Raw genomic sequence first — 27,259 nt, forward strand, 5'->3', positions numbered from 1 at the left:
AGAAATTCTGCAGAAATCACAGTGCAAATAGTGATGTAAATATATAAACATATGATATACGCAGTGGTATATCTTTTATAAAGTATATGTGTAAATCATGACTGTTTTTGCCCCAGAATACACCTATACTAATCACGTATACAATTATTCAGTCTTTGCTATGGGTCATTTATGGGGCATTATACATGCATACGAGATCGGCATATCTAAGCAACAATAACTATAAAATTAAATCCCTTATATACATCTTCACATAGGTGGTTATTTTAGAAACCCTGTGCATGATTTATATGGAAAGTCACATTGACCCGGATGCTCCAAGCCACTACCCAAACATGGCTTTGACATTGAATATCCAGGTCTAATTCAACCTTTGGCTATCAGCAGCCCGAATACTTCCTCCTACGGTGGGCAAATATTGGCTAGTATGTTTTTATTTGTTCTCACAACCTGTCCTATCAGTCAATGAAATATCTGTCTTTTCTTTGTTTAAATACACCTGCACTCCTTAAGCTTTTACCACAATCTCTCTGTTGGGATGTTCTAACTTCTGTATTTTGCTAGTATCTTTTGAATCATGAGTACCTCAGCCACTTTTCCCCTATGATCTAATTTAAAAACTGCTCTGTTTCCTTGATAAAGTTAGCACCAGTGGACTTATTCCATTCTTGCCCATAATGTTGGCTAGTTTGTAAAAAATCTAAGGCTCGTTCTATATACACACCTTAAGTTAGGCACCCTAACTTAAGTGGCAAAGCTGTTTAAAAACAATTTAAAAATTGTTTTAAAACAAAAATGTAGGCGCCTAGAAGTGCCTACGAAACTGGCGTTTAGATTGGATTTACAGAGGCGCCTTGGAATGCCTAAGATCAAAGTAGGTGTAGCTAACGCCGGAAACATAGGACCTTAGGCATCCTTAGGCATCTCTATAAACACAATTCAACGTCAAACATAGGAGCTAGAAATGTAGGCCTCGAAAATTCTGGCCTGAATTTCCGGCACCTATGTTTGAGATAGCTGTGACTGTATAAATGACACCATTGCTTGATTGACATGCGATCAGCAGCTGTTTTGTTGGGGTTTTTTAGATGGCCGCTGATACTGGCACCATTTAATTTAATGTGGTGTCTTATATATTGTAAAATCTCCCAAAGGATTCAAAGCGGTTTACAAAACAATTAAATTGACTTAAGTAGTGGCCAAAAATCTAATCAGTTACTTTGAATTTCCCTCTGCCCCAATGGGCTCACAGTTTCACTATTTGTAGAATTCGGTCCTAAACGTCTCACCCCTGTGCCATTATCTGATCTCATCATCCATGCATTGAGATTCTGGAGCTCTGGAATCCTTCACATGGATTAGGGACACGTTCTGAGAATGCTACCGTAGAGGTTCTGGATTTCAGCTTTTTAACTAAAATCATAAATTTGGTTCAAAAACCATCATTTCTGTACTTCCAATGTGTACCACGACAGCTGGCTCCTGCTCAGCACTGACTAAAATTCAATATAGTTGATAGATGTGATTTGCCACCTTTGTCTCTAGTAGGAAAGTTACCAAGTGCTTCTTCTTCTACCTACCAGTCTATATTCCTAATAATTGAATTGCAATCTACAATAGCCATCCTAAGCCTTCCTTTCTAGGCATGTGCACCGGGAGACCCGTTCAAGGACAAAGGGTCATGATAATGAAGTAGCAGCAAGGAAATACAGAAGAGACGTGGAAAAATGATGCTTTGCCAAAAGTGTGGTTGATATCTGGAATAGCTTATTGGTAAAGTTAATGAACAGCTAAAATTATGGATTAACCTAAACATGATTGGAGCAGTGGTAGTGGCAAATTGAATGGGGATTGACAGGTGGAAAAAACGAAGGTGAAGGACTTACATGTTTCTCATGTGTTTAAAATTATTTTTCTTTTTTCAGCCCAGTAGGCCAAAATACAAAACCCTGGCTCCTTTAAACCTGCTGGCCCCTAAACTGCAATTTCAGGTAGGTCCATAAGGCTTTCACTACTGCATACTTAAACTGACATGAAAGAAAACATTAATACAGTGCATGTGATCTCCCTGCAGACACGGAAAGGGGGCCCGCATTTCCATGCCTGCTGCACAACTAAGTGCACAGAACACTTTGCCTTTTTTTGGATAAGTGCCCACTGACATGTGTCGATGGCAGCAAAGCAACTGAGCACTATTCTGTAAACGTGTGTTTTTGTGGCATAGCGCATAAGTGCAAGGGCGGCACTCACGTGGTCAGAGCACGTGGGAAAGGCATGGGCACGGCTGCCATTTATGCAGGTTACCTGCTGCATTGCGTTGAGGCACCTGCAGTTATGCCAGATCCGTGGCTGGTGTAACTGCAGGTGTGTAACTTTCAGATGCACTGATGCAGGGTTACGCTAGCATTCTATAACACAATGTTGGCACCCAGATGCCAATAAAAAATAGTCTCTCACCAGACAGCATCAGAGCACCTAAAAGGAGACCCTCACTTATAGAATTGTCCCCAGAGTGTTTAGGGACCATCAGGCCTGATTGGTACCTGTAAAATGCCAGGATCTGGTTGTATATGTGGTGTGGAAACAAACCTTCCAATTTTCTGAGCTAAAGTGTGGGAGACAGCAGGCAGACGCTACCAAATCTGCAGCAGCCTGCCCTGTAATGTTACTGCACGCTTCTCGAGGCAGACTGGATCAGTCCTGGATTTTTTTTTGTTCAGCCTTATCCAAAGCAGTCGGTTCTTAAAAATCACTTGTTTTCTTGCAAGAAAGGTAGTACATTTTAATCTGTTATCTACAAGCTACAGTAGGTATAGGTGCATGCTCCATGTGGTACTTAACACCTGCTCTGCATTTTGATAATGACTGAGATCGCAGTGCTGTCGAGCAACAGTTTAATTGCACTCTCAGTGGGTGAATATGCATATACTCGTATATTCTATATATTGCAGATGTGCTTTTGTGTTTCTTTGTTGCTATTGCTGGCGCTGTTGCGCCTAATTTTCTGTGTCTGTGTTTGTGTCTGGCACCCCTTCCCCCCCAAACAGGTGCCCGAAGGTCTGTGTGCCAGCTCACCCACGCTCTGTACCCAAACAGATTACCAGTCACCACTGGACTCTACACACAGCCCGCCTCTCCTGCGGCACAGTGTCTTCAAGCGTCGCAGCATGAGGGTAAGCCCTGCATGCTTCTCTGTGGGCTATTCAAGGGAGCACTAAGACCGCGTGAACCTTAAGAAAGAAAAAGGCACTTTTGGTCCACAGGCAGGCGCTTGCTTCCTTGTCTCTTTCCAACCTGCTTCCTTGTCTCTTTCCAACCTGCTGCTTAAACAAGAGTGGAGCACAGTGAAAGGTTGTCATAGTCTTGAAGAGTGCAAGTGCAGCTTTCTAAGGGACAATTAAAGGTGATGTCAAAAGCCCATGTATCCCAAGGCTCAAATTAGAAGCCATGCATATGGAGTCTGTAACCCACATAATTTTAAATATTGTGGTGTGAGTACAGCATAGAATCTGTCCATTTAATACCACCATGTCAAAATTCAAAACATTGCTTGCAAAAAGAAATTGGTTCTTTTCTTAAATAACTATTTTTTTCCAAATTCTGTCTTGGTGGTGGTCATGCTGGTGAAGGTGGTAAAGGAGAGGGAATTGCTTAGTTTAGAACTGAAATGCAAATCCCCAAGAACATTTAGGTAAATCTGTTTCATTTAGGCAAATCTGTTATGGATGTTATATAATATTAAGAAGATCCAACAAAAAATTGTTTTTTTTCTGTTACATAGATCTTTTTGGACCCCTGTTCAAGTTTCAAGTTTTATTGGAATTTGTTATCTACGCAATATCATATTTCAATGCGTATAACAATTGTTTTTAAAATAACAATTAACAAATTGGGGAGGACAAAACAAGATAATATAGACAAATTTTGACATTCTATTACAGACTGGTACAAAAGGCAAGAGGGGTGAACTACAATTTTTAAGAAAAGAAAAAGAAACATTTAAGGAAAAAGAAACACATATGGAGGGGTCATGGAAAACATATATGGTAGGATCTCAAATCCAAGATATAAAGTGAAATAAAGAGTATTTTGGCGACCTACACATAACACTCATTAAAAATTGGGATTTAATATTTGTAGGTAATATTTTCTATACATTGAAAGCGTCCTTGAACAAAAAGCTTTTAAGGGAACGCTTAAATTTTTCTAAAGAAGGTTCATTACGTAAAAATAATGGTAAATTGTTCCAGAGCTGTTAAGTTACACAGGTTAGACAGTTCTAAATCTAATAGATGCTGGCACTGTCATTTAGACATTGGGACGCTGGATCATCTGTTGTTTTATTGCCCTTTGATACTTAACTTTTGGAGGTCAATATGGGGTAAGATTAACAACACATTGGAATCATCAATTCCACTGACATATGAGACGGTCATTTGTGGAACATTATTACATGTTAAGCCCCCTATGGATCAATATAAATGCTGTCTGTTCTTTAGCATGTCCGGAATAGCCATGCAGATGAGTACCCGTAATTGGAAGAACTATGATCGTTTAAATTATCCTTTTTGGTGGGCAAATCTTTGCTCCAATTATAGATATGAAAGGATGAACGCTGATAGTTTGGGGCATGGTAATATATTTAAAATGGTTTGGGGCCCATTGACATCGTATATTACCTCACTATAGTAGGTCTTTGATTGAGTCAGTTTTTGTTTATTTTTCTATACATCCAGGGAAGTGGGGGGGGGAGCATTATTTCTGTCATAATTGGATCTTTGAATATTTAAACTTGGGATGGGGGGAGGATGGAAGGATATGACTAATTTGAATAGGGTAAGGTTACTAGGGAAATCTATGCTTCTGTGTTTTATTAAATAATCATGGTGGGTGAGTGGATGGGAGAAAATGGTTGGTTATGTATATTGGTAAGTTAAATGTGCTTATATTGCTAATTATATGTGATATATTTGTGTATTTCACTATTGAAGTTTGGAAAATCAATAAAGAATTTTTTTTTTTTTTTTAAGAAGAACCAACACAATCTGAAGTAAGGAAAAAAGAGCACAAAGGAAAACAAAGAAAAACTGCAGACAACCGTACATCTTCTACGCTTGTCTGCTGTTTTTCTTTGTTTTCCTTTGTGTTGTATAATATTAACATCGCTGCACTTAGTGGATCCAAACAAACAAACAAAAAATCTTACGTTTAACTGTTTAGAAAACCGTGAAGTCTTGAAAGAGTGTCATATAATATTGTGCTAATATTCAGTGACCTAAGAACCTGGGGGACTGGGTTTGATTCTCACTGCAGCACCTTGTGGTTCTGGGCAAGTCACTTAACCCTCCATTGTCACACATACAAAATAACGTACCTGTATGTATATAATATGGAAACCACTTTGTAACCACAGAAAGGTGGTACAGTGTTCCCCCGGTCATTCGCGGTCGGAGGTTCGCGGTCCTAGTCATTCGCGGTATTTTACGACCGCGAGCACCGACCAGAAGAGGACAGTTGGAGAGTCAGGAGAGAGCAGCCGGAGCACAGGTGAGTGAAGGAAATCACTCGCTATATGCTCTGACCGCCTCTTCCTGCACTAAAGTCGGGCCTTACCAATTTCAGGGGAATACTGTATATCAAATTCCATCCGTTTCCCTATTTTTGTAAGAAATATGCTTAAAAAAAAACATTGGAGCCAGTTTTACAACCTATGCTTGTGAGTGTTGGCATTTACATCACAAGAGCCAATAATGTAGCCAATTGATAAAAACTCTGGGTACATTTGTACATAATGTACTCTATCTCTATTTTGAAGAAGATGCAAAGTATGTACCCGAAAATATGTGCAATGATTTGAAAACTCAGCCAACAAATGAAGTTTTCCTTCCTTGATTTAACTTTCTTTTTTATGTGTATTGTATGTTGGGAATGAATATATGTATTAGGAGGAAAACATTTCAAACTGGCACGATTATAGGGGGAGACGAACAACAAAAAGAAAACCAACAAAGTCTGCAGTGAAAAAATACAAGTAAAAACTGCAGACAAACGTACAGAGATGCAGGCTAAATTTATTATATCAAATAACTGAGTGCGGTTAGCATTACCACCTTAAAACAAACCAAAGGTCCACAATAAATATGCATGAGATAGATTTGCATCTCAAGGAGGCAGTGCATGCAAATCCATCTCATACATTTTCATTGTGGATATCCTGAAATCCTGACCTGGCTTTGGCTCTCGAGGACCGGAATTGCCTACCCCTGCTCTATACACTCTGCAGAGAATGCAAGCTTAGCTGGTTTAGTGCATGCTTGATTCTTTATCAGAGGAGTACTGATTTTAGCAAGACCTACTTCCTTTTACAGCAGGGATCTCAAAGTCCCTCTTTGAGGGCCGCAATCCAGTCGGGTTTTCAGGATTTCCCCAATGAATATGCATGAGATCTATGTGCATGCACTGCTTTCAATGCATATTCATTGGGGAAATCCTGAAAACCCAACTGGATTGCGGCCCTCCAGGAGGGACTTTGAGATCCATGTTTTACAGGAACTTAGGCCTCCTTTTACAAAGCTGCGATAGAGTTTCTACCACGGGCTGGCGAGGTAAATGCTCCAATGCTCATAGGAATTCTTTGAGCGTCAGAGCATTTACCTCGCCGGCCTACAGTAGAAACCTCTGCCGTGGCTTTAGAATAGACAGCGTTAGTGATTGATACCGTTTATCTTTCTACAAGGAAGAGGACTTTGTTAAACCCAGCAGCAAAGAAGAAGCTCAAAAACTGTGGGAGGCAGAGCGGGCCAAGATGCAGCAAATTCTAGCACGGCAGCAACAGCAGATGATTGAGGATAACTGTTGGCTGAGACGAGAGGAAAGTTCTCTGGTGAGTCTCATATTGGGTTTAATTTCAAAATAAAGTTATATCTAATCTCTCCAGGATAAAAACACTTAGGCCTAGATTCTCTAAACGGCGCTGTTATCGGTGGCCTCCTTAAAAGTGGCCGCTGATTGCGTGTCAATCACGCAACGGCGCCGTTAAGGAGAATCACACCTCTGGCAAAGGTAGGTGCCGGAAAAGTAGGCTAGGGATTTCAAGGCCTACATTCCCAGTGCTTATCTTTGACATGAATCGTGCCTCCTGAGGCGCCCACTGGTGCCTACCACTTATTGGCCTAATATACCGGCACCTAATTCCAGGATGCCTAGCAATGCCTAAGTCTACCATGCCTATTCTCCAAACCTAACCACATCTATTTTTCAGGTAGGCATCGGGAGGTTTGATTCTATAGTGGTTGATTGACAACTGCGTGGAGCAGTACCTGCAAATTAGATTCCTTTGTGTTGTATAATATTAACATCTAGGTGCCTCTAGGTGCCGTTTATAGAATCAGGCCCTTAAAGTCAGATGATAATGTGAGAGAGTGCAAACTGAGCCCTGTAGGAAAGAGGAACGTAAACTTGTTTGACATGATGCAAGGTTCCAAATTAGAAGTCGCAGTCCAGGAATAGGATCTAGGTTTCATTTCTTTTTATAATATTTGGAAACCCTTTGCCTGGTATGCAGTGGTGCATGTTAAGAATTATTAGGAAAGGAATGGAAAATGAAAATGCCTTTGTTTCACTCCATAGTGCAACTATACCTCAGATATTGTGTACAATTCTGGTCACCACTTCTTAAAAAAGATATAGTGGAATTAGAAAAGGTACAGAGAGCACTGATAAATTTGATGGGATTGCCTTCCCTATGAGGAAAGGCTTAAGAGGCTTCAGCTTAGAAAACAGATGTCTGAGGGGAGATATGATAGAGATCTATAAAATACTCAGTTGAGTGATGTGAATTACTTATTTACTCTTTTCAAACATACAAGAACTAGGGGATACACAATGAAGCTAGTCAGTAGATTTAAAACAAATCAGAGAAAATAATTTCTTTTTTAAAAAAATTTCTTTATTCATTTTAAAGCCATAAGTAAGTGCAAAATAAAATCATATAATTCTATAAAAGCGCTTAAATACAATTACAATTATAATCTATGACAAAGAGATTATCACCCCCCCCCCATAATTATATCTAAGAACTACACTTAAATTGAGAATTGCAAAATACATTCCAACCCACCCTGGACGTGTATGACCAAATAGTGATTGCTGAGAAAATAATTTCTTCACTGAATTTGAAATTAAACTCTGGAATATTTTGCCAGAGAATATGGTAAAAAAAAGTTAGCTAAGCAGAGTTCAAAGGTGGACTATTTACTAAAAGAAAAGTCTGTAAGCCATTTTTAGAATGAACTTGGGAAAATGTACTGCTTATTTCTCGGATAAGCAGAACAAAATCTGCTTTACTCTTTTGTGATCTTGCCACGTACTTGTGACCTGGATGGGCCTTTCTTGGAAACAGGATACTAGGCTTGATGGACCTTTGGTCTCTCTCAGTATGGTAATGTTTATGCTCTGAAGTTCCTGGAGGCTGGGCCAGACTCAACAGAAGGTCCATAACTTGATCCTTAAGTCTTTGTGCTCAAATCAGTGGTTCTCAACCTTCCTAATGTCGCGACCTTTAATACAGTTCCTCATGTTGTGGTGACCCCCAACCATAAATTATTTTTGTTGCTACTTCATAACTGTAATTTTGCTACTGTTATGAATCGTAATGTAAATATCTGATATGCAGGATGTATTTTCATTGTTACAAATTGAACATAATTAAAGCATAGTGATTAATCACAAAAACAATATGAAATTATATATTGTGAAATATTTATTTCTAATTACAAATAAATGTATGTGGGCATATCTGCATGTGGGCGGACGGATAGAGGAGCAGTGTCTAGGTTCCTAAGACCAGTGTTCTTCAACCTTTTGACACTTATGGACCGGCGGAAATAAAATAATTATTTTGTGGATTGGCACCGGTCCGTGGACCGGCAGTTGAAGAATGCTGGGCTAAGTCATGCCCATCTCCACTCAATCTCCGCCCCAGATCCCGCCCCATAATAGTACTAATTGTAACACCATTTTTTCCATTCATTTTTCATATATACACACAGTATAATTGTATTAACAATACATAATAGTTAAACACAAAATTAAAATACACAAAGCACACTGTATGCTTTTTAACATTCATTCCTACCAGAAAGCAGATAACCCCATGCAAATGCAGGACCAAAAACTAAAAGTACTAATATTTACAAAGAAACCCTAAGATGCAAGTCAGACTCTGCAAGCAGTACAACCCCAGAGGAAAAGAAACAAATGCATTTCTTCCTGAACAGACAAATTGATCACTAAATAAAAAAAAATAAAAGCATTTCCCCTACCGTTGTTGTCACTCTCCCTCCATGTGCCTTGCCTTCTGGCCTGCCCCCCAGTGTTATCTTTGGGCCAGCTCCCTGTGCGATCAATGCAGCGTCTTCGGGCCAGCTCCCTGAGTGCTGCATTGCACAAAGCTGTGAGCAGCAGCTCCTCGCGCGCGTCCTGTGCCTCATCTGGAAGCCTTCCCTCTGACATTGCGACATCAAAGAGAAGGCTTCCGGTTTAGGCATGCCGCATGTAGGAGCCTTTTCCCATGGCTTTGTGCACTGCAGCAATCAGGGAGCCGGCCCGAAGATGTCGCGTTGATCGCACCGTGGACCGGCAGCTGAAGAACGCTGTCTTGGGCCCGATGGACGTGCCGGCCATGCGGACTGACAGAATATTTCTGTGGACCGGCAGTTGAAGAGCACTGCCTAAGACCATCAGAAATATGTGTTTTCCGATGGTCTTAGGCGACCCCTGTGAAAGGGTCGTTCAACCCCCCAAAGAGGGGAGGACTGCTGGCTTAAATCAACAGGGGCAAGGGATATTGCAAAAGCAGAATTCACAGCCCCCATGGAAGAGGAAATTATGGTTATTGCTTAAGGGTTACACTTAGGCCTGGATTTTCTAACTAGCGCCCAAACTCGGAAAATGCTGAGTCTCAAGGTGCCTACCAGTGTGTGAAAAATTGGTGCCAGAATCATGCCTCTGTAGGCGCTTTAGGCCACCTAATGCTACTATGGGTGTGGGTTAACACCAGAAGTGGCATTAGGAGATTTAAATCATAGGTAGGTGCCGAAAATGTAAGCCAGGAAAACCCTGGTCTTCATTTTTGTCACCAACATTTGCCGGAAGCACGATTCTGTATGTGGCACCATTAGAGCAGCTGGGCCTTAGTGGCTAGATCTGGGATCCATGATTACAGTAACCCAGAAAAATTATTGGTACATGTTTCTTGGTCAAGGCCTGTCACTGTAATTTAATTTAACTTAATTCATAATTTATAGCCTTCTATGTTTCAAAGTGGATTATAATTTGTCAACTCATACAAGTCAAATATTAAAATTCACCTTAGTAAGATTTCGAACTAGCCATCCCATTTTTAGATCTTACATCCTTCGCTTCAGAAATGTAATGTAATTTATTTCTTATATACCGCTACATCCGTTAGGTTCTAAGCGGTTTACAGAAAATATACATTAAGATTAGAAATAAGAAAGGTACTTGAAAAATTCCCTTACTGTCCTGAAGGCTCACAATCTAACTAACAAATCTGTGAAGATATATGCATCTTTAATGAACTTTAGTCTATCTCAGGGATAGGTAAGTAAAGGATGTCTGCGTCTGGTTAACGCCATCTTGGTTGTCCTGGTGGAAGTTCTGATATCTGGGTGGTGGTAGAGATGGCAGGCACTGGACCCCACTGCTTTTTCAGTGACTGGGCCTCCCTTGTGGAATGTACTACCAGGGATTCTGCAGTTGTGTAATGTCACAGCACATTTTAAGAAGCTTTTGAAGACACATTTGTTTGTGCAGGCATTTCTTACTGTGTAGATGTTTTCAGTTTATGCAGCTAGCAGTATTAAGGAGATTAATGAGGGTTTGGGATTTTGTTTGTTTTAACGTGTTTTTATAATCTACCTAGGTAGTAGGCAGATTATAAGATTATAAATTAAATAGGTATGTTGAGGGAAGGTGACAGAAAGTCAGGTGGAAAATCTCTTGAGTAGTTGCAAATTAAGGTTCATGATGCGAGATCCCAGCCCTAGTTACATGCGAGTTGAAGTACAGAGATGCAACCAGAAACTGATGGGTTAAAAAAAAGCTACCTGGAGGCTTGAGAAAGACCATTAACACTTTTAAATAAAGTATTCAGTGCCAAATATAAATATGGAAGGGAACAGATTTTAATAGCCTTTTATTTTATGGTAAACATGTCCGCTAATATTGGAAGATTTGACTGAAAAAAAGAAAATCTTACAAATTCTTTTTATTCGAATTTGGTCTTGGAGAATTAGATGTACAGTGTCGGCATCTATGAGACAGACTTGGTTCTTTTTGTTGCATAGAGCTCTTTTGACCCCAGTACGTTTACAAAAGTTTGATAGCTCTAGATCTAATAAATGTTGGCACTGTAATCTAGAAGCAGGGACTTTGGATCATCTAATTTTTTATTGTCCTTGTATTAAAGCCTTCTGGAAGTCAATTTGGTCTCAAATTAATTATTTTCTAGAAAATCCAGTTGCTATGTCATATGATACAATTTTGTTTGGAACAATGATGAGAGCAAAGAGTCAAATTTCAGCAAATAATAATAAATTACTAATGATTATGACAGGGGTTGCCATTCAAAATATAACTAGAAATTGGAAAGATTATACAAGACTTAACTATACTTTTTGGTGGAATTCTATATGTTATATTTATAAAATGGAACGAATTCTTGCTATGCAAAAAGGAAATTATAACAAATTTAAAAAAATTTGGGGGCCATTGATTGAATATTCGAATGATTAGACACTTTTTTTTTTATATAGAAGAATAATATGATATGGGATTGGGAGGGTATAATGTGTGAGATTCAAATAAAATGTTGATATGTGTGGAAGGGAAGGGGGGAGGGGGGATAATATAAGATTTAATATTATATGAAGTAAACAAGTGAATTGTATGAATATTGAATGATTATTGTATACTTGTTATGAGATATGAAAATGAATAAAGAATTGGAAAAAAAAAAACAAATTCTTTTTATTTTTCAGGAACGAATGTTACATGTAAATGACAAAGCCCCCATGGTAAGTAATTAGCAACACTGTTGTGCTTTTTAATCATTGGAGAAGCATCATTTATTTATCTATTTCTTGTATAACTCACCTATTTTTTTATTAAAATGATTACAACATAAACTAACCAGAAAGTTTATTATCAACTTTATATAGTCATACCCTCTTTCTTTAGAAAATGCAAATAATACACCTCTAAAGCTTAATTACACCCTTCCCTCCTCCCTACCCAATTCCTGCCTACTTTTATAAATGGGTCATCTTTTAAGTTAACCCAGTTTCAGAAGGTAGATTTTGGGCCACTTCTGGGGCACCCTGCTCTAATGCATTATCCGACCTGCAGTAGTTTAAATATCCACATGGCATAAATTCAAATGAGGCGAGTCTCATTCAATCTAAAGGAAACTCCAGAGTTAGAGGGCATAGGATGAAGTTAAGAAGTGATAGACTCAGGAGGAAATACTTTTTTACAAAAAGGATGGTAGATGTGTAGAATAGTCTCCCACATGGGTGTCGAAACACGGGGAGGGGGGCCACAGGTGGCCATTGCTTCCTTAAATATTGGCAGTCAGAAGAATCAGTTATGGCTCTCCTGACTCCCCCACCTACTGCCTCCTCAGCAGCCATAATTTTAAATCTTCGGGCAGCCGGTGGCGGGAACGAAGTGAGCCTGCCATGGTCAGCCTACCCCAGAAGTCGTTATTCTGCAGTGACTTCTTCTTCCCACATAGGCGGGACGCTGAGGAATGACGACTTCCGGGGTAGGCCAACCATGGCAGGCTCACTTCATTACCATTGCTGGCTTCCCAAAGATTTAAAATTACAGCAGCTGGGGAGGCTGTAGGTGGGGGAGTCAGGAGCTGGAGAGGTCGTGCCACAGGATCCCGCTCAGGAGAAGAATCAGGGATGAGGTTGGGGTTGGGAAAAGAGGAAAGAACATATACTGCATGGGTTGGGAGGGGGTTGGGCAGGCCGGGAAGGACAGATGCCGCATAGGCTGAGGAGTTGGGAATGCAGGAAAGGACAGATGCTATAGAGGCTGTGGGGTAAGAAAGGGAGGGAAAGAGAGATGCTGCCGGTTGGGGAGGGAAGTGAAAAAGAGAATTGGCAGACAAAGGTGCATGGAGTGGGAGAGAAAGAGAGATAGTATGCATAGGAAAAGGAAGATAGAGGAAGAATTGTTGGACATGATAGTGGTGGAGGGAGAAATGTTACACTGGGAGGGAGGAGAGATGACTCAAGGTAGAGATGTCGGATTACGGAGAAGGGTTATAAAAGGAGGTTGAGAGTGATGCCAGATCAGAGAATGGAAGGGAAGGAGGGGAGAGTGATATGCCAGAATGTGGGAAGGAAAGGAGAGAGATACCAGACCGCAGAAAGGAGGGAAGAGAAGGAGAGAGATGTTAGACTACGGGAAGAGGGAGGGAAGGAGAGAGAGAGATGCCAGGCTGTGGGAAGGAGAGGAGAAAGATGGTAGACCATAGGAGGGGGTTAGGGGGAAGACAGATGTCAGACCATGGGAGAGGGAGGAGATGGTTCACAACAATGGGTGTGGCAGGGAAGAGAGCTAGAAGAAATGCTTCTTATGGATAGATGGGAATAGGGGAAAAGAAAGAGTGAGGCAATGGTACACATGGGTAGATGGGAAGGGAAGGAAGGACATGGAAAAGTAGGTAGATTTTGAGAAGAAAGTAGAAAAATGAAAAATTTGAATATTAAAAGTTAATGCCAAAGATGGATGAAGGACAGAAAGTGAAGAAGGAGAGAAAACCAAAAGGATAAGAAGGCCCTGGATACACAGTTAAGAGCACAGACAGAAGAAAGTGCAACCAGAGACTGGGAAAAGATGATTAGAAAAATAAAATCACCAGACAGCAAAAGTAGGTCAATTTAGTACCTGAAATATATCAGTTTTGAGAATTTATATCCACTGTCTAAATTTTGCACTGTTCAGGAATAAATTAATTTATTTCTATTTCTCTGGTATTGTACTGCACGAAGTGTCCGGCAACTTAGGGTTTTGTTTGTGAATATTAGTTTGTGGTCCTGCATTTGCAAAAAGGTTATCTGTGTTCTGCTTGTGTGACCAAGGCCAGGTGTTCTGATAGGAATGAATGTTGAGAAGCATACAGTATGTTTTGTGTAGTTTAATTTTGTGGTTAACCATTATGTGTTGTTGATAAGATTATATTGTGTGTGTATATATAAAAAATGAATGGAAAAAATGGTATTAAATTAGTACTATTATTATGGAGGTAGGGTCAGGGGCAGAGCTTGGACAGGATCTGGGTTGGAGCTTTTGAGTCCCCAAACTTAAAAATGTTCCGCTGCCTATGATGTCCCAGTAGAAGTGGTGGAACTGGACTGAATTCAAGAAAGCATGGGACAGGCACATGATATCTCTTGAGGAGAGGAGGAGATAGTGGATGCTGCAGATGGGCAGCCTGGATGGACCTTTTGGCCTTTATCTGCCATCATGTTTCTATGTAAATACCAAAAAATAATGATAACACTAAAGAATTGGCTAACACACCTGGTCCTTGGAAGGAAAAAGTCTAGAGGAGTAAGGTAAATTTGTAAATTTATAAACAATGGACATCAGTATGAGCCCTTGATAGATCAACGTAAACCTCTGGCTCAGGCAATATCTCAAAAGGTGACCAACACCAGACCGCAGTCTAAATGAGAATAGCCTTATACATCACATAGTCTATAATGTGTCAGAAAAAATGCAAATCAAATCACACTCCCAGAACTAAATAGACTTTTTACACCAAGGAGAAGGGGTTATGAAGGCATAACAAATGCATACTCTCCCTGAAAACACACCTTGTGAATAGAGACATACCTAATAAATAAAACAATAAATATAATAAATACTATAAATATGGAAGACTATACAGTGAACATGTATAATAAGACAGTACCTATGTGTAAAGTGCAAGAGACAAGAAATAAATACCTAACAAATAATTCTAAAGTGCGAAGTGCTTACCAATAAAGTGCAAAGTGTGTATATCAATGAAATGTGGCAGAGCAAGAGACAATGTAAAAATAAAGTGCAAATGCAAATCCCCACTAGAAATACATAATTAAGATCGTATCATATAAAATGCAAATGCAGAGTGTAGCAAAATAAAAAAACAGTATAAATATAAAGTGTAAATGCAAATCCCCACTATGAATCCATTACTGGGGTCATATCATGTAAAGTGCAAATGCAAATCCTCACTAACAATTCATAATATGTAAATACCACACTGCTCGTGTAAGTTCAAAACCAGTACAGGTCAAAGGGTTTCCCTCATTGAACTAGTTACTTGTCAACTCTGCAGATGTCTGATTAGGGTGAAGCTTGTATGTCATCGTTACCCAGATCCACAAGCAGAATTGGAGTTGAGGCTAAGTCAGAATTATACGTACACAGTCATTCAGCTTTGTCGTATAAATATCATCCATGGTGCACAAAATTTAGTGCAAGCAGAGTTTCCCCCCATCATTGTCTGCTTCCAAGAGGGCTTCATTCTAACTGGAAACCCAGTAGCAAGGTGCTTGAACTATTCCTTTGGATTAAATTAAACCAAAAATATATAAGGTGAATTTGTATGCTGGAGAGGTTGAATACTGACTCCAGGCTTTGAAACTACATTCTTCTTCATGGTGTCATTTACCAAAAATAGAATGCCTTAAAAATGTACAAGTTCATTATGAGCTGAGTAGATATTTAAATAAATCAGTACATTAAACACATATTCTTATGGAGCTGTTATTCATATAGATTGTTGTAATATCTCTGCAAGATTCAGAAGATTGCAGCATTGCTACCATTCAAAACTAATATCACGGCATGTGGAGGCAGTACGTGCAGAAGGAATTCACATGTCCAGATGTGGAGAAGGCCCAAACTATTTTACAAGATGCACTGCCAGAGATAGAACCTCTTGTAAAATAGGCACAGGAGTGCAAGTTAAATCCATTCATTTACAGAAGAAGCAGTGATTTTACAAAACTGAACATGGTGAAAATAAATGTAGATGCTTAATTTCCCCCCCCCCCTTACACAGAGACATAAGATTAGCTTTGTCAAATCTCTGTTCCCTTTAGAAACGGTGCCTTGCAGCATCTATTACCCCTGCCCTAGTTAAGCCCACCCCCAACATCAATACCTTCCATCTTAGGCAGCAGTAGACACCCCCTCCCCATGGTAAACTTCCCCTTTGAAAGCAGATTCCCTCCTTCCCCACCCACACACAGCATCCCTTCCTGACAGGACACCCTCCCCCAGAAGACCCCTCATGGAACTCCCACCAATACAACCCATCATGATTCTCCACATGGTAGGCAAGAACCTACCACATACTCCTGAGGCCCAAAGTCCTTCCTGGACAGAAAGCCTGAAGAGGGTTCCTCCTCCAGCTATCCCTCCCCAACTATCCCCAACTATCCCTCCCCAGCTATCCTCCTCCCTCCCCAACTCACTCTGTTTACCATGGGGTCCTTGGAGTTTAATGGGTTGGAAGTGATCCCCCACTCTTTCCCAACCACAATGATGCCAACCCTCAAATCCTGCAGGTTAGCGACCTCATTTATGTTCCACTTTCCTACCTATGCAAATGAGCTGGGTAGCAAAGTCACATGCAAAAGCTTACTGCTGACTCTGAGACAACTTGAGAATAAGCACAGCTGGTGAAAGTGAAGTTATCAGTTTTGCAATAACAGGCTTTCAAAGCCTTTTTCACATGCCCTTTTGTGCTAAATGAAAAATAAATAAGCTGCTTTTGCACGATTTTGCAGCTCCCATATGTGATCTTGAAAACTCATATACAGCAAGCAGTACTTTTCATGGTTTTTATGGTGGGACACAAAAATGTATTACAGCTGCCAACAATCAAGTTGAAAATTGGTACTATTAGGTTTATAAGATCCCATTTTCATGTATTGTGCCATGTATGCATGATTTCTATTCAAAGCTGTTTCTTTTTTAATTTCTCAGCCACTTCCTGAAAAGGAGACTGCCTACAGTAAGTATACAAGGTGATATCTCTGTTACATAGTCACAAATTGCAGATATCGGGAGGATGTCATTAATGAATCTCTCATGATGTCACTGAGTATCAGGTCACACATTAAGGTCTTATAGTTGATCTGTCCTAGGACAGATGCTGTCACTGAACAGCTGAATAGGGACTAATATTTCTGTAGCCGCCAACTTGGCCATTTGTATTAGTCTTTGGCCACCTAACAGAGACAGCCATTAATGTTTCTATGTAGTAGCTAAGCACCTGGACAGACTTTATAGGATAGCACCCTATATAGCTAACAAAAACAGAAACTTACTTAACTCACGTAACATTAAAAAAAAAATCTTTTTGTCAGCTTGGTGCTGGGTCAGACTTTTGTAGTTCACAACACTTTGAAATATATGGCAAGGTTATGTTGTGTTGGTATTGCATAAGAGATCATTTATTCATGCATTTGGTCACCTACGCACATAAATGACTGGAATACCGTCATTCCTGCAGCTGAACACCAGAGGAAGCCTCTAACTGCATGGCAGACCTTCCAAAAATCTCACCACACTTTCATATATCAGGGACTTAGTATCCCCTGCTTGTTCAAGGCAGTTGGCATGCATATTCATAAAAATTAACAAATAAACCTGAGACACATCTGCGTACATTAAGCATGGCCATAGCTAAGTATACGATTGCTGACAAATGTGCTGTCATATGCAATCTGAACAAACAGATTTACAGATTAAGCAATACAAGTTTAAAAAAACAAAACAAAACCCTATATCAATATACTTTTTCATTGGTCATACATACTGTTTCCTGAGTAGCCGAAATCTCCTTCTCGCCCCTTGCGCCTCTCCTCCTCCCCTTCTGGAGCACCCTCCCCACTGGCAGAAATAGGAGGCTCTGGGTTGCAGCTGCCATGCAACAAAAGCCCCAAAGCCATTTAAATCTCTATGGCAGTGTATTGCAAACTTTCAAAGCTGTGGCACACTAATTTCGGGGCTGCAGCTGGAGGGCACCCAGAAATGAGCGGACCTTGATGCGATGACATCACACACATGCGTGATGTCCATGCATTCACGGATGTCCTCCAGCTACGGTCCTGAACCTCCTATTACCCCCAGTGGAGGGGGGGAGTGCTACAGGAGAGGTGAGGAGAAGGAGCAGAGGTGCAGGTGCCGGCTGACTACAGGACACACCTTTCGCCATGAGAGGCACGTTTTGTAAGCAGTCTGCTGGTACCTCTCCTCCTTGCCGGCATCTTGCAGCATACCTGGAATCTGCCGGGGCACACAGTTTGCGATACACTGCTCTGGGCTTCAGGGCAGTTACCGCAGCGGCAGCCGCTACAAGGCTTTGTAAAGGAAGGGGGAGGTTGTTTGCTGTTATCTGCTAATTACCTTTATAGGCCCTACTTGTTGTCTACTGGTATTAAAACAGTATAGTCATTTTTCATGACTGCAGAGCACAAGCGGATTTGAAGTGCCATTATGCGTGGATAACAGTGACATTGTTTTATACCAGAGTTTGTCATTGTACAGCGTAATGGCTCCTTGAATGGTACGCTCCTTTTACAATTATTTACATGTTGTACCAGTGTAGTTAGAAGTTCTCTCGCATTTGGTGCTAATCCCTTTAACTTTCTCCTGCTTTCATTATCTCTTTTAGCTGAATTTACAGGGCCACCACCCCAGAAGCCTCCAAGACCAGGAGCACAGGTATGTGGTGCTGTCACTAGTCACTAACTTCATGCATGTCTTTTACTGTACAACATCGGCTAAACTAAATATTGCTGAGAAAAATTCTCTAAAAGCAAAAAGAACATTATGGTAGGGTTTTGAAGAAGTGCTTGTACTTAAGAATACTGTACAAATATGCTCATCAGGTATTTTTTCATTTCAAGCACACGAGATTCCATTCCTGTTATGATGAGTATCTTCAGCTAATCAACTCCTTAATCAGATAGAATTATCTAACCAGCCAACTATTCATAACATAACATAAATTTTTATTTAAATACCACAAAAGCCTTTCGGTTCTATGCGGTTTACAAAAGAGATGGGCTGACCATTGTCAGTGAGCTACAATAGATGGAATATTGGCATCAATGAGTTAACAATAGTTTCACATCAGAATGCTGCTTTGAAGGGATTACAAGAATTTTGAGAACAGATGGGTTTTTAATAGCTTTCTGAAATGCATATATGATGTTGATATTCTAACCATTTGGCCCAGTTCAGGATCCCTGGAAGCGGCTTGGTATGATAAGAGTCGGTTAATGAATCTTTTCTGAGTACAGCCTTTGACTGAAGGGCAGGTAAAAAATGATCAGGGACATGTGGAGTGGCTTTTGCGACGAGAACAAGAATTGAGCAGTTAGGTAGTTAGGCAGTAGGCCATGTAGGGCTTTGTAGACAAGGCATCCAAATTTGAAGATAACTTTTCCCTCGACAGGAAGCTAATGTAGTTTTTGGTAGAATGGAGTTACTTGGTCAAATTTTTTTCAGGTTAAAGATTAGTCTCACTGCCATGTTTTTGATGATATTCAGTTTCCGGAAATACCTGCATTGTCCTGCTAGGTATGAAATGTTGCAGTAGTCCAGGAGGTTTAACACTAGCGATTGGACTAGTAATTGGAAAGGTGCAAGTTCAAAGAATTTTCTTATGGATCTTAATTTCCAAAGCGTGATGAAGCCTTTGCGTACAACTTGCTCCACTTGAGTGGTCATAGATAGCTGTCTATCAAGGTGAACTCCCAGGATTCTAATCGAAGGGGTGATGGGAAAGGTATTTCCTCTCAGAGTTAGGGTATCCAAGGTGCAGTTGGTAGAGGTGGCTAGAAAAAACTTAGTTTTTTCAGTGTTTAGTTTTAACTTGAAGTGTGACATCCACCCTTCTATAGTGGATAAGACCGAGTCTATTTTTGAATCTGTGCAGGTGGTAGGCACAAGGAGGACAATGGTAATGTCATCAGCTTAACTATAATGGGTAACATTCCCAAAAGAATCCAGTTTATATAGTTCTGAATGAATCATACACTTAATTTCACAATCACTCACTGTTTAAAGAAAAGCATTCCAATTTGTGTTCTAATTCAATCCAGGAGATTCAGTTGGGTTTAATTGAAAGATTTGTCTTTGCTCCCAATGCATCTGGACATTACCCAATATCGACACCATGTATACTCTCTCAGAACTGATCTGCCACACTACAGAATAAGTCAGGTTTCAGGTATATTATCATTTGATATACCACTGATTTGATGATCCATCTCTATACAATGAGAGATCATTAGAGTTTATGTCTTGCTTTATTAAAACAATATCTTTGTTCTGTCAATCTGACTTTTAACTTGATGGGTTGTGTTGCCCACATAAAGTTTACTTACAGGGTCACTAAATATATATATTACATAGGATGAAACAAAAGTAGTAATTTGTCTTAATTTGTATATTTTATTATCTAATGGAATTGATTGTGAGTAGCTGATTGGTTAGATAGTTTCTCTGAGTAAGAAGTTGATTGGCTGTCCAGCAAAGGCTGGAAGTAAAGAAAACTTTTACAGATACTGATGTTAAAGCATTAATGTGACATGAAGGTCAGTAGGTGAAATCGGGGCCTTCACCAGGTTTCTATAGATGTCACTGAATATATTCAAGATCAGTAAAATTGATAAGCAGATCTGTTTTATTGAGAGGGTTTATGACCAGTGATTGTTACTTTCAAATCTATAAGCCACCAGGCAAGTGGGTTGTAAAAATGCTGAGAGGTCTTTTCTTCTCATTATTTTTTCTTAAAATGTATGTGGTGCACGCACAAAATTAGGTAAATGAAGCGTTATATACCATTGTTGGTGGTTTTTGCCTCACCTTATAGCCTGTTTTTACTTGGTTTAGTTTTGCACATTCCATGACAGGAATGGAACTTACGCCTAAACCAGGCCTACTAGAAATGGTCTCATTCTCTCAGATTTACTGGTAATGATTATTACAATGCTTGTATAATGCCAGAGAGATTCCAAGTGGATTTCATGAAGTTTAGTATATACAGGCAACATATCAAGGTGTGCTTTGAGATTCTTTTCAATCAGGCCAGTGGTGCCCAATGGAATTAGGATAATTTCTACATCTTTTTGCCATAACTTCTTTGTCCTCTTTGATCTGGGTGTTTTTTCTGGCACTGAGATATTAGTGTTTACACAGCTTCCAATGGATGAGATGTGCTACTTTGTCGTGCCTTGCTATGTACAAGCAGTGCAAACAATTCATGAGTCTCACACTCTCCCAGGAACTGTGAGCATTACTCCATAGGACTAAACCAAGAAGCCAAAGATAGACCAGTGGCAGCACTTCAGAGTTATCAGGGCAGTCCCCCCAAATAGCATAACGAAAAGCAGTCATCAGTTTCTTTACTTTTATGAAACAAATCCATTTTGCAAAAACCTAAATAATGTTACAACCACGGGAACTGTAAATAAAGTTAGTCTGCACCGTGTGCAGTGTAGCTAAATATTTCTCTAATAACCTCGCTCTGTTTCTGGATGTTTTATTTTTAGCCAATCCAGTCAGCCCCTACTGGCAACCTGGACCGTACCAATGATACTGTGTACCAAAATGTAATGGAACTGGTGAAAGCGGTTCTTCAGCTTAAAAATGACATTTATCAACTTCCTCCAGAGGGATATGTCAATGTGGTAAAGGTAAATATGGTTCAAATATTCCAAGATGCCATTGTGAGCTAATCATGGAAAGATTCTTTGATTGAATTGCTTTGTCCACAATTAGACCACTCAGGAGAGAGAGGTTGATGTGTTGAAAGCAAGAAACCACTTTCTGCTGCTCCCTCAACAATTTTTCTTAATATGGATATACCAAATCATTGTTTAGAAAAGAAATGCCATAAGTAGTTCATGGTAAATTGTGAAGGTAGCGATTGGTCAATATCATGAAGGCAGGCGCTTCGGTGTTTATCTGCAAAAGTAGGTAGCTCCCTGTTCTTAGTTGTGACATGCTCAGTTCCAGTGGATTTTTGGAAAAGGCTCTGCTGACCCAGAGTCTCTTCTAAAATATCTGTAGGAGTGCACATGTATTTGTGGCACACGCAGCAGGAGTAGCCATTTCAGAAATATACTTGCAGATAAAATGAACAACACAAACCTGGCTACTTCTATATGGAAGTATCATTCCTTCCCAATGGAGGCAGCAATTTCACAGCTTCCTCATATAAGTATTGTTGCTTCTGTTTGTAGCTGCCTCCTTTCACAAACTGTATATGTACGTTAGTAGCAAGGCTGCAGTTTTAATTTGGAGGCAGAAATAAATGATGAGCAATTAAGGGTGATTCCCTTAATTTCCCCTATAAAGCATTAAAAAAAAAAATCTGTGCATAGCTCTCAGCTAGTGTAAAACAGGCCCTACCCCTGAAATTTCTGCATGGTGTTTTTTCTCCTTATGTTAATAGTAGATTTCTAAAATCAGTATTTGCGAGTACACTTGATTGTGCTCTACATGTATAATTACAGCTATTTACACGTGGCAGTTCTATTAAAATATTAAAATCTATTAAAATATTTTATTTCCACAAGTAAGCCAGGTTCACTGAAAACCTGGCATGGCATTCGATGGCAAAGTAGCTGACAAAATGCATCTATAAATCATAGCGCTCAGTTTAATGCAACATGTAAGAGATCCTAGTGCAAACTGCCACAGGGTTGTGACATTTCCTTAAATTCATGAGATATTGATAATACAGAAATATGTACCGTAGTCGTTGAAGAATTCTGTGACCCAGAACAGTAAAGAATACGCAAATGAAAAAATAAAAACCTGTCAATACCATTCTCTTTCAGTGAATCCAAAATGCAAAGCTTATGCTGAAGTGGAATTTTCATTGGAGATATAAAACTAGGCAAGAATTAACATCAGTAATGGACCCTCCAGTCCCAGAACTGTTAAGACCTTCCAGTTACTGCAGCCTCATGCTGTCAGCATGTTCTGAATAAACACAAGGTGCACGAACAGACAAGAGGCGATGATCTGCAAGCAAGCAAAGCAGCACAGCACGAAGCAGACCAACCAGTGTGGAAGTATGAGATTTATTAAATCAAGCACCTGATGTGGCCATGTTTTGCCTTAAGGTTACGTTAGGGGTAAATGCTTAAAGGGGACATACACACTTTCCCCTAAAAACTGAATAAAAAAAACAACAAATCATAAGCAGCTCCAAAGAAGAGTTTGTTTGGCTTGGGGGGGTATTTGATTCAGCTTTTAGGTGACAGTGGGTGAGAGTCCCCCTTTTAGCATTTACCCCAACATAGCCTTAGGGTGAAAAGTTGGATGCTTGATTTAATAAACTGCAGGGCCAGCTCAAAAGACTCTGGTGTTGTGAGCCATCTTTTGCAGTGGTCCCCCCCACCAAACCGCAATGTAATATCTCTCTCCTCCCCCTCCCCCATAATCCAGTATGTCACTCCCTCTGATAAAGTGTACCAAAATACCTGTCCAACATTTATCCTTCCAGAAGTCTGAAAGTAGGCCAGACTGATCCATAGGAAGAGCCAGCCCTGATAAAGTGCATTCTTCCACACTGGTCGCTCTTCTTCATGTTGTGCTAAACATGAGGAGGGAAATTCTATTAAAGGAGTCTAAAGATATGCACACAATAGGCTCCTGAATAAATAGGCGTCTAAGTTAGGCAACTAACGTAGTATATTGGCTTCAATTATGAGCTTTAATAAGCTCATAATTGAAAAAAAGTAAAAATCAATTGGGTGAGAAACACCTATCATATGGTGCTTAATGACGCCTAACTCCAAAGTAGGCATGTTATGGGGTGGAAACTAGAGAATGACACGTCACTGCACCGTCCCCGACCCATCATCCTCTGCACTGCCCCGTCACCGCCGTTCCCTTCACTGCCCCGTCACCATCACCGCCATCCCTTTCACCGCCCGTCACCGCCACTGCCATCCCATTCACCGCCCCGTCACCGTCCCCAAAGCATCCATATAAGCCTCAGTACTGCGAAACACCATGAAGACAGAAGAGAATCCTGCCACCACTACTACTACTACTGCACTGAGAATCTGTTTCAGTGCCTCTGCCTTGTAGTAAAAACAGAACATAAAATAAATCAATTGACTTGTCCTCCCTTGCAATGACGTGTCCCCCATGTTCACCTATAGCTCGAATCAGGTCAATTGTGCACACTAAAAATGCAGGAGGATCTGGAACGTGAGCGCAGGCAGGCAGTGATACAAAAACAGCAGACACCCGACCGATTGCAGTGTTCCGCCATCTCTCTCCCTCCATCTCACCTTAGATGTAGAGTATGCCGGCTTTCTTTTTCGCCCAGCCGCACGTGCGGGTGCTCATTTGTTCAATATTCTCCTCTGATGCAACCGGAAACAGGAAGTTGTAAGAGAGGAGAAGATTGATCAACTCGAGCAGCCGTGCAAGCGCGGCTTTTTGAACACGTGCGGCTGGGCGAAAAAGAAAGCCGGCATACTCTACATCAGTGTTTTTCAACCTTTTTACACCCGTGAACCGGCAGAAATAAAATAATTATTTTGTGGACCGGCAAACTACTAGGACTAAAATTTTAAAACCCTGTTTCTGCCCCATCTCGCAAGCTCGGTCACCTCAGTAACTATAGAAAAATACACAAATATAGTGCAAAATATAGACAGCAGATATAACTTCTCAAAACTGACACATTTTGATCACTAAATTGAAAATAAAATCATTTTTCCTACCTTTGCTGTCTGGTGATTGATTTCATGAGTCTCTGGTTGCGTTTCCTTCTGTCTGTGTATCCTTTCTTTCATTTCTTTCTTTCTGCACTCAGGCCCAAGAATTGTCCCTTTCTTTCCCTCTCTCTTTCCTTCCTATGTCCTTAGTGCCCCTGGTGCCTCCTTCCCATGTCTTTAGTGCCCCCAGTGCCTCCTTCCCATGTCCTTAGTGTCCCTTCCTGTCTTTAGTGCGCCCAGTGCCTCCTCATGTCTTTAGTGCCCCAGTGCCTCCTTCCCATGTCCTTAGTGCCCCTTCCTGTCTTTAGTGCCCCCAGTGCCTCCTTCCCATGTTCTTAGTGCCCCTTCCTGTCTTTAGTGCCCCCAGTGCCTCCTTCCCATGTCTTTAGTGCCCCAGTGCCTCCTTCCCGTGTCCTTAGTGCCCCTTCCTGTCTTTAGTGCCCCCAGTGCCTCCTTCTCATGTCCTTAGTGCCCCTTCCTGTCTTTAGTGCCCCCAGTGCCTCCTTCCCATGTCCTTAGTGCCCCTTCCTGTCTTTAGTGCCCCCAGTGCCTCCTTCCCATGTCTTTAGTGCCCCTAGTGCCTCCTTCCTATGTCCCTCTCACTGCCTTCTACACTTTGTCCCACCCCCACCCCCGAATCCTGCCTGCCTACCTTTTTCCCTCCCTAGCCAAAGCCAGCCTGCTGCCTCCATGCCGCTCTTACCGCCATGCTCATAAAGCCAACAGGAAGTCTTTCCGACTCAATTCTGAAGTCGGAGAGGACGTTCTGGGCCAGCCAGGCAGCGATTGGCTGCAGCATGAGCATGGCAGTAAGAGCAGGGGAAAAGGAAGGAGGCTTTTTTTTTTTTTTTCGTGCGGACCGGCAGAAATTCAACCGGCGGTAAGGAGGAGGGAGGGAGATGGCGGGGACCCCACGATCCTTGATTGCCTCACTGCGGGGACAAGTCCATTCACCGCTCCACAGGGCGGTGAATGGCCTTGTCCCCGTCCCGCAGAAGCCACTATTTTTTCTTCCCCGTTTCGGCGGACTACCTGTGGCTAAACGCGGCTAGCTGTGGGTAACCCGCCACCGTGTCATTCTCAAGTGGAAACGAACTTTTAGGCGCCTATAATATAGGCTTTTAAAACTTTGGCTTACATTTTAGGTGGCTAAGTTTTAGTTAGGCACATTTCTATAATGGGCGCCTAAGTGTGATTGAAATGAAATAGGTGCTTTACTTTAGGCGCCTATCTGTTTAGGTACCCAATTATAGAATCTGTCCCTATATTTCATCTTTCTAACCATAACTTTAGCACTCTCCAGACCAGTAGAGGTTAATCTTTACAAATGGGTATATATCCAATCATGACCAGCAGGTGGAGACTGAAAACAAAACTGTGGGACAGTATATAATATACTCCCTTCTCTATTTACCTCAGTCTTCTTTCAGTCTCCAGCAGGTGTTGAGTGATCTGTACCCATCTCCCTTGGTAGGGCTGTTGGAATTTGTTTAGGGGGTTTCTAGTCCCTGTTTTTGGCCAGACGGAGCTTGGGCGGGCCCTGTTTGGAGGTCCGTCCGACCTCGGGGGTGTCAAACCCGGCGGGTCTCGAGCGGGGTCCCTCCCCCCACTTCCTCCATCTCCCCACATTTTTTTAGAGGAGTCGCAGCAGTAAGCCTTGCCCCCTAAATCAAGCAAGGCATATTGCTTCGAGAGCCTGTGGAGTCTGTTCTGTAAAAAAAAAAAAAAAATCCTGAGGTAGTGCCGGTCTGCAGGGTTGCTTCCCTGTCAGTTTACTGTATTTTATTGTATTTTTGCACTAACCGGCACTTTTTCTCCTAGCTAGGTTGCGTATGGAGCCATTGTGCCCTTCTCCGGGGGATTGGGACACAATTTGGTCCAGCCGCGAGGCAATCGCGGCCGGCCTGAACTCGGCGGTTTGGGCCGGTGAGGTGGTGGAGCTCCGTCGGCAGCGGCTGCAGGCGCCCAGAGCTCCCCGCCGATGGTGCCTCGCGAGTCGGCTGGGAGCAGTGGGGAAGCCCGGTCTTCCCCAACTGCCCACGGAGGGATTCCCCGAAGGATTCCCTCTCAGCTGATTTTTTTGACAGCTGATGCCGACTTGCCTGTTTTAGCGGCTGGGACTGTTCAGGCTTCTCAGCCGCTACAGGCTATGGAGGGAGCATTTTTGGCGGGAGAAAGTCGCCATTTTCACAGTCTGGCCCCTCCATTTTGTCTTCTACCTCAGGTGACCTTCCCCCTGTATTGGAAAAACAGGGGCAGGTTTCTGCTGTGTCCCCTGCTGTGGCAGGGAGTCCCTTGGGACCCCCGGGGGGGGGGGGTTTCCCCTGATTTATTTTTTTTCTTTGTGCAGAGCCTATTTTCAGGTGGCTGGGGGTCCCGGATGCGCCCAGGGGGTTTCGGGGAGTGGG

The 27,259-nt window shown here is 41.4% G+C and overlaps 1 protein-coding gene across 5 annotated transcripts in view; it reads left to right on the top strand.

The window, feature by feature from the left end:
- The window catches only part of PTK2B (protein tyrosine kinase 2 beta), a 295,556-nt gene that overhangs the window by 229,119 nt on the left and 39,178 nt on the right, over window positions 1-27,259 (top strand). For all 5 annotated transcript variants that reach the window (XM_033937098.1, XM_033937096.1, XM_033937099.1 and 2 more), the window contains 7 exons: window positions 1,926-1,991; window positions 3,048-3,173; window positions 6,737-6,883; window positions 12,063-12,098; window positions 17,080-17,107; window positions 18,773-18,822; window positions 21,660-21,803. In XM_033937098.1, the coding sequence (XP_033792989.1) occupies window positions 1,926-1,991; window positions 3,048-3,173; window positions 6,737-6,883; window positions 12,063-12,098; window positions 17,080-17,107; window positions 18,773-18,822; window positions 21,660-21,803 (597 nt within the window). The remainder of the gene's footprint in view (window positions 1-1,925; window positions 1,992-3,047; window positions 3,174-6,736; window positions 6,884-12,062; window positions 12,099-17,079; window positions 17,108-18,772; window positions 18,823-21,659; window positions 21,804-27,259) is intronic.

This window comes from Geotrypetes seraphini, chromosome 3 (genome assembly GCF_902459505.1).
Source record: "Geotrypetes seraphini chromosome 3, aGeoSer1.1, whole genome shotgun sequence".
NCBI lineage: Eukaryota > Metazoa > Chordata > Amphibia > Gymnophiona > Dermophiidae > Geotrypetes > Geotrypetes seraphini.